This window comes from Parasteatoda tepidariorum, chromosome 9, assembly GCF_043381705.1.
Source record: "Parasteatoda tepidariorum isolate YZ-2023 chromosome 9, CAS_Ptep_4.0, whole genome shotgun sequence".
In the NCBI taxonomy this organism is placed as follows: domain Eukaryota; kingdom Metazoa; phylum Arthropoda; class Arachnida; order Araneae; family Theridiidae; genus Parasteatoda; species Parasteatoda tepidariorum.
The window spans coordinates 40646824-40665393 of NC_092212.1; the positions used below are offsets into that span (position 1 = coordinate 40646824).

Below are 18570 nucleotides of genomic sequence, written 5' to 3' on the forward strand. Positions count from 1 at the left end.
TGTATATAAAATCAACGTTGGGATACCTGCAAGTGACGTGGTGTGGGTATCTCGATCCTGATTGGTTGTTGAAACGTGACATTCGTTTACGTTTTCACTGTTCTTTCCATTCTATTTCGTGTAAGCCCAGCTCATCAAGTATCAATCCTCATAAGTGACACATTCTTTTTTCTTTCACTAAGATTCGAGTTATTTTACTATATATTTTTTACTTATCACAAAGACTGGCACGAAGCCGTGTAGAACATAGAAAACTAATTATGCATTAAAGCTGCCAGGTACTCAAAACTAAAAATCGCGGTTTCCATAAAATACATAAAGAAATGATAAATCTAAATTATGTAAAAGACGTAGAAGAGAAATAATTATACTTTAACAAATTCGATTTGCGGTACGGCGTTGTATTTAATTAACTTAGTGACATCCTAACTTATGTGGAGCTACTTATGTGGAGCTACTTAGTCCGCCATTAACACACCGTTTTTGTTTATAAACGATCAGCCGGTGCTGAGATCATAGATCACGTTTCTGAGTATCAGCAATCGTCATCTCAAGTTGCAAGTACCCAATTGAAATGGAAAATTGCCACACTATTATTGACGACAATGATGCTTAATTAATGTTGATAATATGTATTAATTAAAAATTTTAAAAAATTCATTACAAGTTAATGGTGTAAAGATACTTATTCATTTTGGGGATATTATTAGCCATATTATTATTGATACAAAAGTTTAATTAATATTGATAATATGTTTCGATTAAAATAAAATTTAAAAAAATACGCTACGTGAGGAAAAACAAAGTTAATGAAGAAAAGATTAATGGGAAATTCGTTTAGGGGAATCGTAAAATTTCTCAGATAACGCTTATCTGCGTAAATTTTAGTAATATGTACTAGTGGTATTACGGTAGTTTCTGCAGTTTTAAAAAGAAATCTAACTGGTTTTCCGTAGTTTCAGAAAATATTTTTCCTGATAGCAAAGATAGTTTATTAATATTTTAATGAATTAGAATTAAAAGAACATTTTACCACTACTAATTACAAATATTTTAAACAATAAATGAAAGGTCAGATAGAGAAATGTTTATGCTCCTTTAAAAGTCCTTATCAAGATCTTATAAGAATTCTATTTGTTTTCAAAATGTTGTCTTTAGTTTGCTGCCACTGATATAAGTATTTCGCCCAAAACTCAAATGTTGAAGGGTTATGCAGTAATTACCAAGTATACCTATATAGGTATATTATATTGATATATTTGGCGATTATTAAAACTGCATCAATACTAAGTTTTAATACCGATACTGTGGAAATACGAGTCTTACTGTTCCTTGAAAGGGATATCTACCGGAGAAAGTTACTTGATATTAGTAAATTTTGACTATTCGTTGGCCGCGAGCCATATCATCCCGCCAAGTGATGCTAAATACAGATAATCTCTATCTCGATGGGATGAACTACAAAAAACGTGTTTTGCTCAATCTAATAACGTAAAGTCACCGAAAAAGTTAAATTTTTTTTTTGTTCCAAGACAAAATTTTTTGAAAATTTTGTTTTGGACATTTAATGGTTTAACTTAAAAATGCCTAAAACAAAAACTTAGTTTTATGTCAATAAAATATCCTTGTATTAAACTTATGTTTAAAAGGGATTTCGTGTTATCCCTTTGAAGACTGAAAAAAAAATTTTTTTTAAAGAAAAAGAAAAACGTCTTATTGCTACAGTAAGGAAAATTAGATTGCTGTTATTAAGCGTTAATATTTAAATTACCAAGTCTAATCGAAAATATGTGAAGAACTTAACTTACTCTCATCTGCTCCAGTAATTGAACATCAACTCTAGGACAACTGCAAAGGATCTTCTCTGGTTGTGCAAGCTCTATATAGATTTTTTTAAAAAAGAAAAAAGTATTAGGCAAGCATATTGACTACAACTAAAAGTACGCAAGATTTTTTTTAATGGAAATAAAAAATTTGAAACCGCAAAACGTGTGGTTTAATAATATTCATATAATATTCATCATGTTTCTTATGAAATTTACTGTGCCTGTTGCTTACACCAGTCAAACTAATCTCCCAGACTGCTAAATAGTTACAGTTATTAAAAGGATTAACTAGTAATAAAATAATAAGAAAAAAGTAAACCATGAAGCTTCAAATACTGATATTTTCAAAATATCAAAATGAAAACAAGTTATAACAGGATAACTTAGTATTACGCAATGGGGAATTTCTCTTCTATTAATTTGTTTGCCATTTGATATTTTAAATTTCTTCTTTTTTTTCAGAAATTGAAACTTCATGACTTAATCTAGGTCTGCCAGAACGCAATTTTTTTTATATTTTTAATTATAAATTAGTTATATGGGGGTGAAACAGAATTTGCGAGGAAAAATTTCTTCCACGATATAGCGTCCACTTAAGACTAATTACTGAAACTCCCCCCCCCCCCCCNCCCCCCACAATTTTTTTTTAAATGTTTGTTATTCCTAGTGTCATTCTGTTAACATTTTGGTTTTAAAAAAAAGTGAATAATTTTTCGAATTTTAAAAGGATACGCATTTTTAAAGGATGGCCCAAACAAAAACTGGACACTTTTTCCGAAATATATTGTGATTACCGCGTCACCATATTGTGAATTAATGAGGAAGGTAGGAGGAGTGCATCGTAGATTCCGTATAACTGTTTAACTATTCTTTTTATATTGAAATTAATGCAAAGGAGTGCTAATAGCAAGAACGACCATTTTTTCTTCTTTTAGTGGCATAGGGTACTTCTTTTGGTGGCATGAGTTCTTTTAGTCAGGCAGAGTGCTGAACAGGTGTCTAACCCCAGAGCTAACTATGAACAGCCTCCATTTTCACTATGAATGTGCGTTTCCAAAGAATATCCAATTACTAGCATTAAAAATCGTAAGACTGCACTTTGTCCAGTTCTGGGCGCATCCATCCTGAATACAACTTTACATTACTTTTAAATGCTCTCAAGTGGGCTGCTTAAACACTTGTATGCAGTTGTGTTGCTTTCCTTCAACCTTCTTTTATGACCATAAATTGCACAAACGGCTTCTCTAACGCTATAGCGCGTGTCCACTTTTTAAAAAGTGGAGTGAAATAATACATTTTTAAAAATTGAGTAGGTCCATTTGAAAAGTGGTATGAATCAGAGGCTTTTAAAGGTTATTGTTTGAATGAATTTAAATATATTGACAAAGATTAATCAATTTGGGAGAAGTTCTTAACACTATAATTTTAAGAAACATCAAAAATCAACAATGATTATGAAAATCGTAAGTAAGATACTTTTTAAACTCCAAATGGACTTTTATTTTCACAAATAACGGTTCATATATCATATGCTATTGCAAGTATCGACTTGCAGATCAGAAAAATAATAGTAAAAAATGAAAAAAAAAATGCCGTTTAGAGACCCCTTAAAGCTCTGAGCATGTGTTTCGTAATGCATTCCCCAACCCCTAAGTTATACACATTAAAAGGACATTAAAACTTTAAAATCTTGTACTGAAATTAATGCTAGTTGTATTTGATTTAATAGTTTTCTATTTTTAAAAAAACTGTTAATACCGTATTTTATGACCACTGTAGATAATTTTAGATCTTAGCTGGTATCAACAACTTCAATTTAGTAAAAAGCTTTGTTTGTATCCAAGGATCTTTCAAATTAAATTACAAGACTATGTTTATTTAGCTGTTTTCTCTTCTAAAAATAATTGAATCTCAGTGAAAACAGCTGAAATCACGCATAACCGACAAACATCCAAAACAGTGTATGAAAAATAAAAATAAAAAATCGTTAATATTTTTCAACACAACTAAAAAAACATTCTGAAGTAACTCAGCTGATTCGCTCTTAAAAGTTAGTGCCTAGTGAATTATTTTTTGAAAGTAGCAATTGCATCAAATATTAATAGTATTGTTCGTAATTTTGATAAGTTTAGTCTTCATTCAAACCGCTATCTGATACAATATATACAGGTATCTCACTACTTAGCTTCACAAGCAAAATACAAAAGATTTGTTTATGGGATATTTAAGGCTCATCATATCCAGTTGCTTTTTGAAAAAACTCTGAATAATAAATGTTTTTTTTTTAAATGGTTGTTGCTTCTTCTCTCTTTGGAAAAAACACAGCATCTTTTTACCACAGCTTTTCTGTTTTACCTGTATCGTCCATTTAAAATTTTAGGTACAGAAAAAAAAGGGAACTCAGGTAAACCAAGTTCAAACATTGAAAATTCCTTTTCAAAATATCAAAACACAAACATATTATTGCAGAATTATACAAAGGAGAAGAATATTATCTTCTGCGTAAACATTAACTATTACATATTAAACACTATAACTGTAACATATTAACTATAACATATTAAACATATAATATATTAAACACTGCACAAACATACACTCTATAACAAAAAAATCGACGCACCAAGAAGGAGTTGTCCGATTGAAACGAAAATTGGTGGATAGGAAATCAATGTACAGAATAGCAAATGATTAAAAGTTCAGAACAATTGAATAATTTATTGCAGAGTTGCAGTAACAAGCTCAATAACGTGTTGACCCACCTCTAGCCTGGATACAAGCTGCCACACGGCGTGGCATAGACCGATAAAGCTCCCGGATGGTCTCTTGCGGTATTTCCTGCCAAATTCGATCCAATTGTCGAACGAGGTCATCAACATTCCGTGCCAGATGCAATCGCCTTCCCATCATATCCCAGACATGCTCGATGGGAGAGAGATCTGGTGATCTGGCAGGCCAAGGAAGAGTTTGACAAGCTTGCAGACAGTTCATAGCAACACGTGCCGTATGTGGTCTGGCATTGCCTTGCTGAAAAACCAGCCAAGGGCGCTGCAAAAGGAACGGTAGCAAAACAGGTCTTAGGATGTCGTCGACGTACATCTGTGCAGTAAGTGTACCTCTAATGACGACCAAAGGGGTCCAACTGTCAAAGGAAATGGCACCCCAAACCATAATGCCCTGTTGAGGGCCGGTGTGGCGTGCAATAGTGAAGGCATGATCCCCCCTCTGCCCTGTGCGTCTCCAAACACGTCTTCGATGATCGTCAGGACACAGTTGGAGGAGGGATTCGTCTCTAAAGACTATACGTCCCCAGTCTGCATCATTCCAGCCTGATCGAGCGTCGATTTTGCGCGTCTTAGTGCGTTCTTGGAGCGTCGATTTTTTTGTTATAGAGTGTATTATCTTCATAATTTGCAAACAAAGTATGGCAGGATTCCATCTTTACTGCATTATGCTGCCAATAATTAGTTTGCATTATATTGAATTTTCAATTTTGAAGGAATTTTCAATACTTGTAACTTCATGGTTTACTTGAATTCACTTTTTTTCTGTACTTTAAACTTTAAATTACCTATGGTCCCAGTAACATAAGCCCTTCTGCTCGGCAACGGGTGCTAAAGTAAATAATAAAAAAAAAGACTACAGATTCCCTATAGGGTGTCTTTGGATTCATAATATCCAAGTTCTTTTTTTATTAAATACTACAAAAGCTCGGCCCACAAGTTGTTATAAATCACATTTGCGCAACGTTGATCTAATTAGCAATAGAAAATTGTGGATCGGATGGAGACGAATGCAAAAGAGCTCTAATAAATTTAAAGACGGTCTAATATCTTTATTCTTTGATATAATTTATTGCCATGCTTAGAGGATAAAAAGGTGTTTGGACAGTCACGTTTATGACAATTGCTTTCAGATGATAAAATTTATCAAATTCCTTTTGATAAAAATTAAGCAAGATATATTTTTATCTATCGCTTTTTACAGATGGAATCTCGCATGAAAATTTAATTTGATTTATGAGATTATAAAATATCATAAACATATAGTGAGCAATTTTTTCTTATTACTAGCTGAATACCCGTTCCCCGAATAAAATAAAAAAAGCAAGTAATCAATAGATCAGCACTGAACAACCCTACAAAATCATGCACAAAAATGAAAAGAATAATACCGCCATAATTAATAAAGCTGAAATAATTCTAATTATTTTATTTGTTGTCCTTCCTGTGGCTCTACGCTATTACACTCTATTTCATAACAGTCACTAGCCGACCCAATTTATGAGTTCACGACCTCCCACAGTTAGCCTGACGACAAGGGAACTCTAACCCATGATCCGTCTACCACTGAGGATATTTTACGTCAGCACTGCGGTTGGTGCAAACGGAATGCGGAAATCGTATTGACCAGTATTCGCTCGGATTCGAACCCGGATCACCTCATTGGAAAGCGAACGCTCTATCCCCTGAGCCATCACGGTTTTAAGCTATTAGACTTTATTTTATTTTATAACCGTCGTTGAGCAGCCGACCTAATTTTGGGTTTATGACTACTAACGTTCAACTCCGTAGCCTTATAATTTTGAATCAATCTAGAAGACATGGAAACGCCTGGATCAGTACCTCCAGAGGTATGATTTATAATGAGAACATGGAGGACTTTGTGACTCGACATACTTAACGTGCACCAGTCACTATTTACAACGCGGGGAGTCTTCGGCTGGGATCGAACCCACGACCTCTTGGTCATATTTTTTTGTAGTTCGTCCTATCAAAACAAGGATTAATTGCATTCAATATCAATTGGCATGATTTTTTGCTCGAGGCCAACTCATAATAGTCAAAAGTTGCCGCTATCAAGTAATTTTCTCCGGTACTTATTCATTTCGATGGGCCGTAAGATACCTATTTTCACAGATTCTGTGTTAAAACTGTTCAGTATTGATGGAGTTTTAATAAAAAAATATATCAATATAATATTTGGTACCTATCGGGCTCGGTCAGTACTCTCTAACTTTCGAGTTTTCTGTGAAATGCATTTATCAGCAGTAGGAAACTAATGCCGAAATTTTCAAAACAAATAGAATTTTGATAAGGACTTAAAAACATTTCTTTATCTGTTCTTTAATATACTGTTTAAAATATTCATCAGTAGTGGTGAAAAAAAAGCTATCTTAATTCTAATTCATGAAAATATAAATACACCATTTTTGCTACTACTTTACAATACAATAATACCATTTCAATTACAATAATACCAGTGGTACGTATTACCAAAATGAATCTAATGTCATTTGTGTCAATTTAGTATGAAGATTTTCTACAGGATTCTTCCATTAAAGAATGGGTACCTATTTTTACATTAACTTTGATTTTCAGTATATTGCTTTTTTTATTTTATTTCAATTAATATTTATTACCAACAGCAACTAAGCATCATTTGTGTGAACAATAGTATCTCGATTTTTAATGCTTCTGCTGTATGAATCAGTGCCACTTTTCCATTAGTTTAATATTTAAAAAATTAATTTTTTTTTGTCATGTTATATTGTTTAGTTTTATAGAAACACTTTTTAAAAGAATTATTATAAACAAAATAATTACATGGTTTCGTTTCAGATAACTTTAGAAATACAAATTTGATGATGTAACTTACTGCCATGTTAGCGTTGATCATTAAAATTAACTGATATTGCTTGTAAATATAATTAAGCATTAAAGTACGTGCAATAAACTCTTTTTTTGTTGTTGCACAATAGAGCTACAAGCTAGCAAACACCATTGAGGTTATTTTTAAAATATTTGATTTAATATAATCGTTCGTAGTTTAGTTTAAAACAGTGGCTGACGCTTAACCAACGAGAACATTCCATTTTTTTTCAAACTGCTCCCCTTGACGATCTATTTGAAATTTTCGAACAAAATTTAAAGTCAAGGGCTAAAATTGTACAAAATGTAGAATGATAGAGCAAAAAGTTCTGTAACATAACTAATATTCTCACTCACACACTTCATTTTATTATTGAGTTATTATTAGATTAGAGGAAAGAAAAAACGTAGTATATAAAGTAGTAATATTAGTTTACAATTTACAGAATAGTTTAAGAATATTAAGCTGTCTAAAATTAAGGTATTTTTTGTTATTCATTTTGTATTAATAATTTTTTTTTGCTTTATTCTTACTTATAGTAAGTATATACTTCCTAAGTTCATAATTAATTCCTTACACGTTAGAGTTAATTTTAAGATTGTTTTAAGTACATAGGCACCAACTCTTTACATAGAATATTACTATTTTTTCGAAAACAATTGGAAACAAAATAGTCACTCAAGGACCTAACATTTTGGATTTTTTTTAAAAATCTGCTTCATTTAAGCACAAAATAAACCCCAATAAAAATAAGTTGCCAAAAAAAAGTTGAGAAATAAGTAGTGAAAAATAAATTGTGAAAAAATATTTGATAGCTAAAGTTTTAATGCTGTAATTATGTAACGAATCTATGTACACATTACTTAGCTACGTACTGTACACATTACCTATCTACGTACTGTATACATTACGTAGTTATGTAGACATTACCTAACTAATCTGCAGATTAATAAGGGTAATCAGTTAAAGTGCAGAATCAAGAATTTTCTTCCTTTACCTAGGTAATGTGCGCAATAACAGTTCCCGCAATATTAGTGTTCAAAAGTTTTTTTTCTTCTTTTCAATCTTTTAACTCATTTGTTGATAGTAGATATTTATTGACTGGATTATTTAGATATTGAAGCAATAAATAAATGATATATTTTTCTAAATTGAAATTATATTTTAAACCGTTTAACCGTTTTATAGTTTTCAAAAAGATTGATGATTGATGTCAGCAACTAATGAGTTGATTGCTTAATTGTAGTAACTTGATTCTTTAGATCGCGAAAAATAAATATTATATTAATTTAAGCACACGGAAACGTTGCTGTTGTTTCAGCAAAGATCTTATTTTCACTTTAACGATAACCTAGAACAGGGATGACGAACCAATGGCACGCGACACAATATTTTGGGCACGCCACCGATAACAAAGTTCACTGTGAAACATATTAGCAATTAAATTAAAATTCACAAAAAATTGACAAAAAAATGAACTATTAATGCCAAAAAGCAATTAATAACCATAAAAAAGCAAGCTATCAATAAATAACTAGCAAATAATTTAACAATTCTGCTTAAACTAACATCTTAGAACCCTAANTAGGCTCGCAGAAAATGCCGTTCATGGGTTAAATTTAGTAGGAACAACACAACCTGTGACGTAGGCTATATTATACCCAATTAATAACCATAAAAAAGCAAGCTAACAATAAATAACCAGCAAAAAAATTAACAATTCTGCTTAAACTAACATCTTAGAACCCTAATATAAGTTATTTGTCATCTAATCTGCAACAACAGGAGTCCCACTGATGTTACTTTAAGTTGAATTACGCGCATAACTGAGACATTACAAAATGTATTTTTTTTTTCGTAATAAAGAAAGAGTTTTGAGTTGATAGTATCTAGTATTATTATTTACCCAATAATCGCGAAGTCAAAACTATTTGTCGGCACGTCTATGACCTCATTAAATTTGTTTTTAGAAAAAATGGCACGTTGGTGCATAAAGGTTCGCCACCCCTGACCTAGAAGGTAATGGGCAGATTTCCTAAATGAAACAATGAGAAAGCGAAATGAAACAACGTTTTGGCACTTTAATGAATCATCCTAATAAATACGCACATTGCAGATAGTTTGTAGAATAACTGATTTTTACACTTCAGCGGTATCTATTACGGCAATTACAAACAAGAATTATAAGCAGACCTACTGATATACTGAAGTCCCTTCACAATAGCTTGAGCAAATTTTCCAGCTCCGACAATTCCAAAAGACAAACTCATTTTTTTCCCGGCACTATTAAAACACTATTAAAAGACTTGCAGCAGTTAAGGAGCATTTACAAAAGATGATTAAAAGAGTGAAAAAGCGATTAAAATACTCGTTTAAATTTTTATGCTCAGAGATGTTTTGATACTATACTCATTCTAATTTTATCACATTTTTCTGTAATGTTCTTTTTCACGTGAACTCTGCTTATGCGTCAGAGTTTTAAAATGTCGAAACGAGTTTACACACTCATTAAATTTTGTGGATTCAGATTTTTCTCGATCTCATTTTAGAACATTGTTTACATGGCCTAGGTGAATTGAGCATAAAACCTATGAAATAGTGTAATAATTTTCACACTTCGGCTATAAAATATACGAGATCTGCCATATTAAAGACAAAACTGTTATAATTTTCACACAACGGCTATAAAAAATACTAGATCTGCCATATTAAAGACAAAACTGTTATAATTTTCACACGACGGCTATAAAAAATACGAGATCTGCCATATTAAAGACAAAACTATTATAATTTTCACACGACGGCTATAAAAAATACGAGATCTGCCATATCAAAGACAAAACTGTTATAATTTTCACACTACGGCAATAAAATATACGAGATCTGCCATATTAAAGACAAAACTGTTATAATTTTCACACAACGGCTATAAAATATACGAGATCTGCCACATTAAAGACAAAACTGTTATAATTTTCGCACAACGGCTATAAAATATACGAGATCTGCCATATTAAAGACAAAACTGTTATAATTTTCACACAACGGCTATAAAATATACGAGATCTGCAAAATTAAAGAGAAAAAAAAGTATTATGCTCCCGCTCTTGCTTGCTCCACTCACCAAATTCACATTCAACACTTTAAAAAAAAATTTTTTTTTTTACCATAAGCGATGATATTTTTCACAAAATTTAGTTTTGAAATTATACAATTATTGCAACTTTATATACATTGTTAAAAAGTAGATAATAAGACAAACGGACGATTTTCTCATTTAAAAAATATATTTATATAGATTATAATAGATTTATAGCAAAAAAGCTGAAAAAATCATTAAAAAGAACTCAATTTTGCCATATCTTTCGAACACGTTATAATTTCGAAGCATTTAAAGTAGGGATTTAACCTTTAAATTAGAGAAACAAAAATATTTATGGGGAAACAATAACTTTATGACTTATATCAATTTTATGCTGATGACAACCAAAGCAATATGAAAATTAAGGTGGGAAAACTGGATCCTACCACGTGATTTTCCAGCCAATAAAAATGTATTGACAACAATGGAAAATTGCGACACCATCATTAGATTTCCATATATAGTAAGATATGATAACATTGTTCAACTTAGCACCATATTGAGGCTGCAGCAAATTAAAATATTCAATACGCTCCAAAATTTGTGAGTAAAAAAAGAGTTGCAAAAACATTTTGTGTTAGGTACTTTTGAAGCTCATTAAATGGACTTAGTCATTCTGGAAACCAAGCAACGTAACGTTTTTTTAAATAAACTAGCATGGCATATTGCAAAAGCAACAAAATCCTGACTATATTTAAAATCAAAGTCACGTTAAATTAGCCTTTTTTTAAAAAAAAAACAAAAACCAACATGGACTAAGCTAAAATTGAAACCAAAACAAGATCGATCATCTTTGAGATTAAACAACTTGGATCCAATCGAAATGTTAGTTGTAATTTTGAAACTGATTTATCTCCAAAATATACCATACATAAAAGGATGATTAATAATATTCATAGGGAAGCAGAGCAAGCAAAATACAAGAAATAATAAACATACTACTGGTCTCCAACCCCAGTTCGCTGCGCTCATCTCCGATAGTAAGTTCCTTTTGGATCGCTTCGCAAACCGATCTTGCTTTGTTCGTTCTTCGGATACTAAAGAATTTTTGTCTAGATTTGTACTCTTTTTAAAATTAAGTTAAAGAAATACAGTGAAACATTTGATTAAGATCCATTTCTGTATTTATTTGTATGGGTGTGACAGATAAAACCTATTACCACACAACTTATATTAGTATCTGAGTTACCTAACTACTATATTTTCTGTTGCACTTTATACCATAATTAATTAAGCATCACTTGCCTCAATTTTAAGCAGGGTTGGATTGAGGAATGAGGGGGCCTGGGTTTGATGTGTTACTTGGGGCCTAACCCCTATTTATATCTAAGTAGCCAAAATTTATCTATAATCAAGAATACTGTACCTTTTTATGAAATTCTATTAGAATCGAAAGAAAAAAAATTAGAATTCTCCATTTTTACTAAATTTGTTATATTTTTGCCAACGCAAAGCCCCCAGACAATTTAAAGTGCTTGGTAGGTGATTGTAGTAAGTTAGTTTGAAAAATCAGAAACAAAAGATAATAACTGAAATTAGGGAGTTGGAAAAGGGGAAAGTTGGGTGAGGGACAAAAGGAAACATGACCATATATTTTTTTCTTTCTATTTTTCGAATTTTGAACTTAAAATATATAATACGTTCTTAATGGTTCTAAAGGAAGACTACATAACATTACTTCCGAAAATGTTTAATAAATTGTTAGAAAATTACAAAAAATTGATTTTAACATCATAAGCTTTAGCGGTCCCGTGTGGGGCTCTAAAAAATTAGTTGCTTGGGATTACTGCTCCAACAGCCCCCTCTTGAAACTCGTCCCATTTCACCTTCTTAGCTTCAACAGTAAGTTAATATCAAAAAATACTTTCTTTAAATATTTTTTCTTGTTTACAATACCTACAATTGCATGCATTGTAACTACAATATCATTTTATTCTATGATATCATTCACCATTTATTATTACAAAAAACGAGTATAATTCCACTCCTATAATTTTATTGCTCATAATTTCATTTTTTATTAGAATTTATAATAATCTATTAATCCAAATTACTTACAATATATAGAATATAATTACAATAATAATCAATTACATTTACAATTACGAAAATTAGCTTATAAACCCACGGCATCAGATCATTGATCACAATTTTATAATTTCGAAGAGATCAAAAAACCAACATTGAATTATCTAATTAATCAATTTGAATGAAATAATAAAAGTTTATTAAGAAAAACATATAGTTACCCGCTTTTAAAATTCCTCTGGTTAAAGCTTGAGCCATTTTCCCGGCACCAATAAAACCAAACGACATTTTGTTTTTTAGTATCACAATGAAAATTCTACGATTGATAATTTGTAACGTACAGCAGCTGCTTTATAACTAAACTAGAATTGCAAGAAGCTACCAGAAACAAACATCACTGGAATAGAATAGATAAACAATATCATTTCGCGATTGGTTTACTCACCGATTGAATTAAATAAGGAATGAGGATAATTCTCGTTTCCGATTGGTCAGTCAAGCGATTCTAAAATTTTATATACTTATCTATCCATTGTGTACAAAATTAAAAAAAAATGATACGAATTTTCAATGGAGGCGAAGATATTAATAAAAATAATAATTCAATATTTCTTCTATTATAGTAAATTTATAAAAGAACACTAACAGAAACTGTTACGAAAAAGATCAATGCAAGTTTCTAATAGATGTAAAGGTATTAAAAATACAATATAAAATACGGAATTGATTAATATTTTACATATTTTATCCATCCACTGCGTATAAAATTTAAAAAAAAAAAATTGAGACAAATTTCCAATTGAGGCAAATATATTAATAAGAATAATAATTCAATATTTCCTCTATCTTTTATTATAGTAAATTTATAAAAGAACAGAAACTGTTACGAAAAAAATCAATGCAAGTTTCTAATAGATGTAAAGGTATTAAAAATACAATATAAAATACGGAATGGATTAATATTTTACATATTTTATCCATCCACTGCGTATAAAATTTTAAAAAAAAATTGAGACAAATTTCCAATAGAGGCAAATATATTAATAAGAATAATAATTCAATATTTCTTCTACCTTCTATTATAGTAAATTTATAAAAGAACAGAAACTGTTACGAAAAAAATCAATGCAAGTTTCTAATAGATGTAAAGGTATTAAATATACAATATAAAATACGGAATGGATTAATATTTTACATATTTTATCCATCCGCTGCGTATAAAATTTTTAAAAAAAATTGAGACAAATTTCCAATAGAGGCAAATATGTTAATAAGAATAATAATTCAATATTTCTTCTACCTTCTATTATAGTAAATTTATAAAAGAACAGAAACTGTTACGAAAAAAATCAATGCAAGTTTCTAATAGATGTAAAGGTATTAAATATTCAATATAAAATACGGAATGGATTAATATTTTACATATTAATCCATCCACTGCGTATAGGATTAAAAAAAGAAAATTGAGACAAATTTTCAATGGAGGCAAATATATTAATCAGAATAATAATTCAATCTTCTATTATGGTAAATTTATAGTTTCTATTATTGTAACCTTTCCATTATTGTTAATTTATAAGAGAGAACAGTAACAAAAACTGTTACGTAAAAATAAATACGAGTTTCCAATAGAGGTAAAGGTATTAAGCGTACAGCAATAACATTTGTTTTAGATAATTCTACACATGCTTCATTGTCTTTTAATAGTAAATTAAAAAAAAATAAAACAGTAAATTTCATATTACTGTTACCTAAAAATTTCAATGGATTTAAAAGTGTTAAAAACAATAATTGTTTTTACTAATTCAGTATTTTTTTTTCGACCCTTAAGTATCGTAAATTTCATATTATTGCTACCTGAAACACAATACAATCTTTCAATGGATGGTTAAGTATTAAAAACAATATTTGTTACTCCTAATTCAATATCTCTTCGACCTTCTATGATATTATTCTCTAAAGACCTAATCTTTAAATAAAGGCAGAAAATGTTATTTTTACTTAGAAGTATGCAGTTTAGATGAACGCAAACTCATAAGTGCGATTAAATATTTTCAAAAAGAAATCCAATTAATTGAACTGAACTTTTTTTAGTTAAATAATTACATAAAAATGATAAAATATAATTTTTAACATTCTTTGCATATTACAGGATATTTTTACTGCGCATTTTTTCACATTTTTGTCGAAGAAGAAATAAAAAATAAGTAAGACTCAAACAATAAAATATTTATATGCTATGAAAGCATCCAAATGGTTGACTTACAATCGAAATTTACCTTTCCTATAAATTTGCATTTTAATTAAAAATTACCGACCAAGGAGGATGAAAACAAATTTAACTTTTAAATAGCCAATCACTTTGTAAATGCATACAGATAGAAAAACAAATCTAAAATTATTATTTAAGTGATAAAATTGTACGAAATGTTGTCTAAAATATAGGACGCTGGGTCTTAAGAGGTTATGACAAATTAATAAAAAAGAACAGTATTATTTTATGTCATTGTTATTTTAGGATTTAAAAACAACAGTTTTATCCAAGAATGTATTTCTACTTCACCACAATATGTTACTAAAATAAAATTACCTGTTCACAATTTATTATCTACTAAAAAAAATCCGTCGGCTGATAAAAAGATCGAGTGAAAAATTATTTGCCCAAATTAATCGAATTTTTCATTCATTTAAAATTAAGGCATTAAAATTAACAAAAACTCGGTTTACCCACAAAAATTCAAAATAAAGATATTAGTTTCAATTGGTTGATTACTTCGAATCAATTGTTTATTGCTTTATTGAAATTACATACATTTTCTGGCTTGTGTGCTCAATTTAGGCCTATAAGCCTTTGTCAAGTAGAAAGAAAGATAGAACAATTCAGAGAAGGACATCACGAAGAATACGTCCAGGGCTACGGCGGGATTCAAACCTGCTACCTCCACGCTTTGCACAGCGTTTGGCCGGCTATGCCGCTCGGCCAGGGAGGCCCCTTCGAATCAATTAGCTCGTTTATTAATTTATTGGTAGAGCATACATTTGCAGGCTTCTGTTCCCAATTAAGGCTTATAAACCTTTGTGAAAAAGATAGATAGTACCATACTGAGAAGGACAGCACGGAGATACATCCAGGGTAACAGCGGGATTTGAACACGCGCCTCCACGATTCGCACAACGTTTGAAGGCGATACAGCTCGTTTGACACAGTAAGCTGATTGTTTTTTTTATTTTATTTCCAATGCCTACCTGTATTAACATTTCGTCAGTTCAGGCATTTACTGTGCAGATTTGTTGGCCACTCTTTCAGAGGCGCCATATTAGGTTGCTCCCACAGTAAATGCAGATAGTACAGAGAATGAAAGAACATCCATGCCTTACCCGGGATTCGAACCCAGAACCTCTCTGTTGCAAGGCCAGTTCCCTGACCCCTAGACAGACCGGTCGACGTAAAGTTGATTATTATCCCGCTTAAATTACACTCCACTATTAATACTAGGATCTGGTTTATCAAGAGACATTAGACAGACTTTGCGTAACATTTGTCTTACGTTAACTAAATGCAAACTGTAGAATTAACTTTATTTTCTACTATTAATGGATTCAGCTATTTATAGGGAAATAATTCGCGTTATCACCGTGAATTTTTTATGGCGTTAAAGTGGAAGCCATAGCGTAGTGTAAGGCCGAACGATCACGCTGATCCACCAAACGCTTCGTTTAGTGAAGGTAGATGATTCGAATCCCGCTGTTACCCTGAATGATCTCATTCTCTAATTTTTACTATTCGTTCTTAAACTTAGCAAACACTTAGCTGTTTATGTACTGAGTACACAATCCTGCATGTAAGTGTAACAATAAAGTCTAACGCCATGTAAAATTGTACCGCAGTGTACTAGTCGTACACAGAATCGTTCACAGAAACACGGCATCACTGGCTGCGGCCAGCAAGCTGGTTTGGTGACCCCTTTGATCAGCCTGCGTAGGGACTGAGGGTGCATGGTATCGGTCGACGTTAAACTGCTCTACCGTTAAGTGCTCGACTTCGCGTTCAGGTAGTCGGGTTGCCAAAATAGGGGAGTCATCCCCTCTGCAGAGAATCAAAATTGTGATGGCATGTCTTCGGATCATCCTCAGGGATGTTTCCCAGACCGTCGCCAATAGCCCATTGTGCAGCTCTAGTGTGACGTAAATAAAGTATTTACTTACCTACCATGTAAAATTGCGCCATTATTCTCGAACTGCAAGATAAGAAGTTACATGTTCGCTCCAGGAAGCCATTTAAGAACTTTTTTATGTGAACTTTGCTTTTAGAACTTAAAGAACTTTTTATATGTTAATAATATACAAGGCCTTATCATAAGTAAGGAAATAGATCAAGTATTATGTGGCATACACTCACCAAATCTTTGGTCAAACATTGGACTAAAATCACAAACCCCACTATTTCGAGGTGCAAATGACTAAATTTTTCTTTTTTTTTAAACGGATAAAGATGTATAAAGAAAACTGAAACGCCAAATCTTTGGTCAAGCATCACTGGCTGTTGTCAGTGTGCGGGTGGGTGACCACTTGGATCAGTCTGCGTAGGGACCGAGGGTGTGCGGTATTGGTCCTCGTTAAACTGTTCTACCGTAAAGTGCTCGACTTCGCGTGCAAGTCGTCGTGCTACCGAAGCGGGGGTGCCATCCCCTCTATGGAGGATCAAAATTGTGATGGCATGTCTTCGGATCATCCTCAGGGATGTTTCCCAGACCGTCGCCAATAGCCCATTGTGCAGCTCTAGTGCGACGTAAATGAACAAATCAATCAATCAATCAACCAAATGACTAAATTTTTCTTTTCTTAAACAATTAAAGTTGCATAAATAAAAATTGAAACACCAAATCTTTGGTCAAACATTGAAGCGAAATCACAAACCCCATTAATTTGAGGTGCAAATGATTGCATTTTTCTTTTTCTAAGCAAATAAAATTGCATAAATAAAAATTGAAACACCAAATCTTTGATCAAACATTGGACCGAAATCACAAACCTCACTAATTTGAGGTGCAAATGACTACATTTTTCTCTTTTTAAGCAAATAAAGATGTATAAAGAAAAATTGAAACGCCAAATCTTTGGTCAAACATAAAACACAAGAACTCCGCAAACATGAGATCCAACTGGTCATCTTTTTCATTTCTTAAATGTATAAATCAGTATAAAGAAATTTTTTATTTTTTTAGTAAACCTGTTTCTCATTGATTAAAATATATGCAACGTATGATAGTTGTTCGGATGATCAATTATTACCCAAAATTCCTAATATCAGCTCGCTTATAACAGTATGCTACACAACTTCCTGTATAATATTTATATACATATTTATATTTATATATATTATACCTGTATAATATTTCCTGTAAAATATATTATTAATAATATTTTTAACACTAGAAATGTGTAAAAGTAAAATAAGTGAAACAACAAAGGTAAAAATAATTATCTCTGATCTAAATTTATTCAAAGATTAAGTATTTGTTGAAAATAACACGCGTTGTAAACAGTTGATAATAAAAAGTTGATAAATATAGATTTTAAATGAGTAGTTGATAAATATAGATTTTAAATGAGTAAAAAATAATTTTTAAAACGCATTTAGAATGTCAATGTATTGTAATCCAAAGTTTAGTAGAAAAAATTGGAATGCGTTATATTTTTGCTATCAAAAATAATAAGATAAAAAAAAAAAACAATTATATTTTAACGATAGATTAATGGTTAAGCATGTGACCATTCTCCCCCCATCATTTTAGATAGAATTTTTTTAAACTATTGTTTCTTTTTCTCAAAACTAAGATGAACAGCAAAGTATTTAAGTGAACTGAACTGTATAAAATATCTGGGCACCTGAGGCTGCTTACGGCCCTTTTCCCAGTCATA

At 31.2% G+C, this 18570-nt stretch overlaps 1 protein-coding gene across 4 annotated transcripts in view; it reads right to left on the bottom strand.

Moving 5' to 3' along the window:
• Nucleotides 1-18570, bottom strand: part of LOC107452833 (pyrroline-5-carboxylate reductase 2) — a 41356-nt gene that overhangs the window by 13924 nt on the left and 8862 nt on the right. For 2 of the 4 annotated variants that reach the window (XM_043047243.2, XM_043047244.2), the window contains exon 2: nt 1809-1879. In XM_043047243.2, the coding sequence (XP_042903177.1) occupies nt 1809-1879 (71 nt within the window). Of the gene's footprint in view, nt 1-1808; nt 1880-9675; nt 9894-12869; nt 13058-18570 lie in introns of those variants that run through there. The other 2 variants (XM_016069438.3, XM_016069437.3) reach the window with 2 other exon arrangements.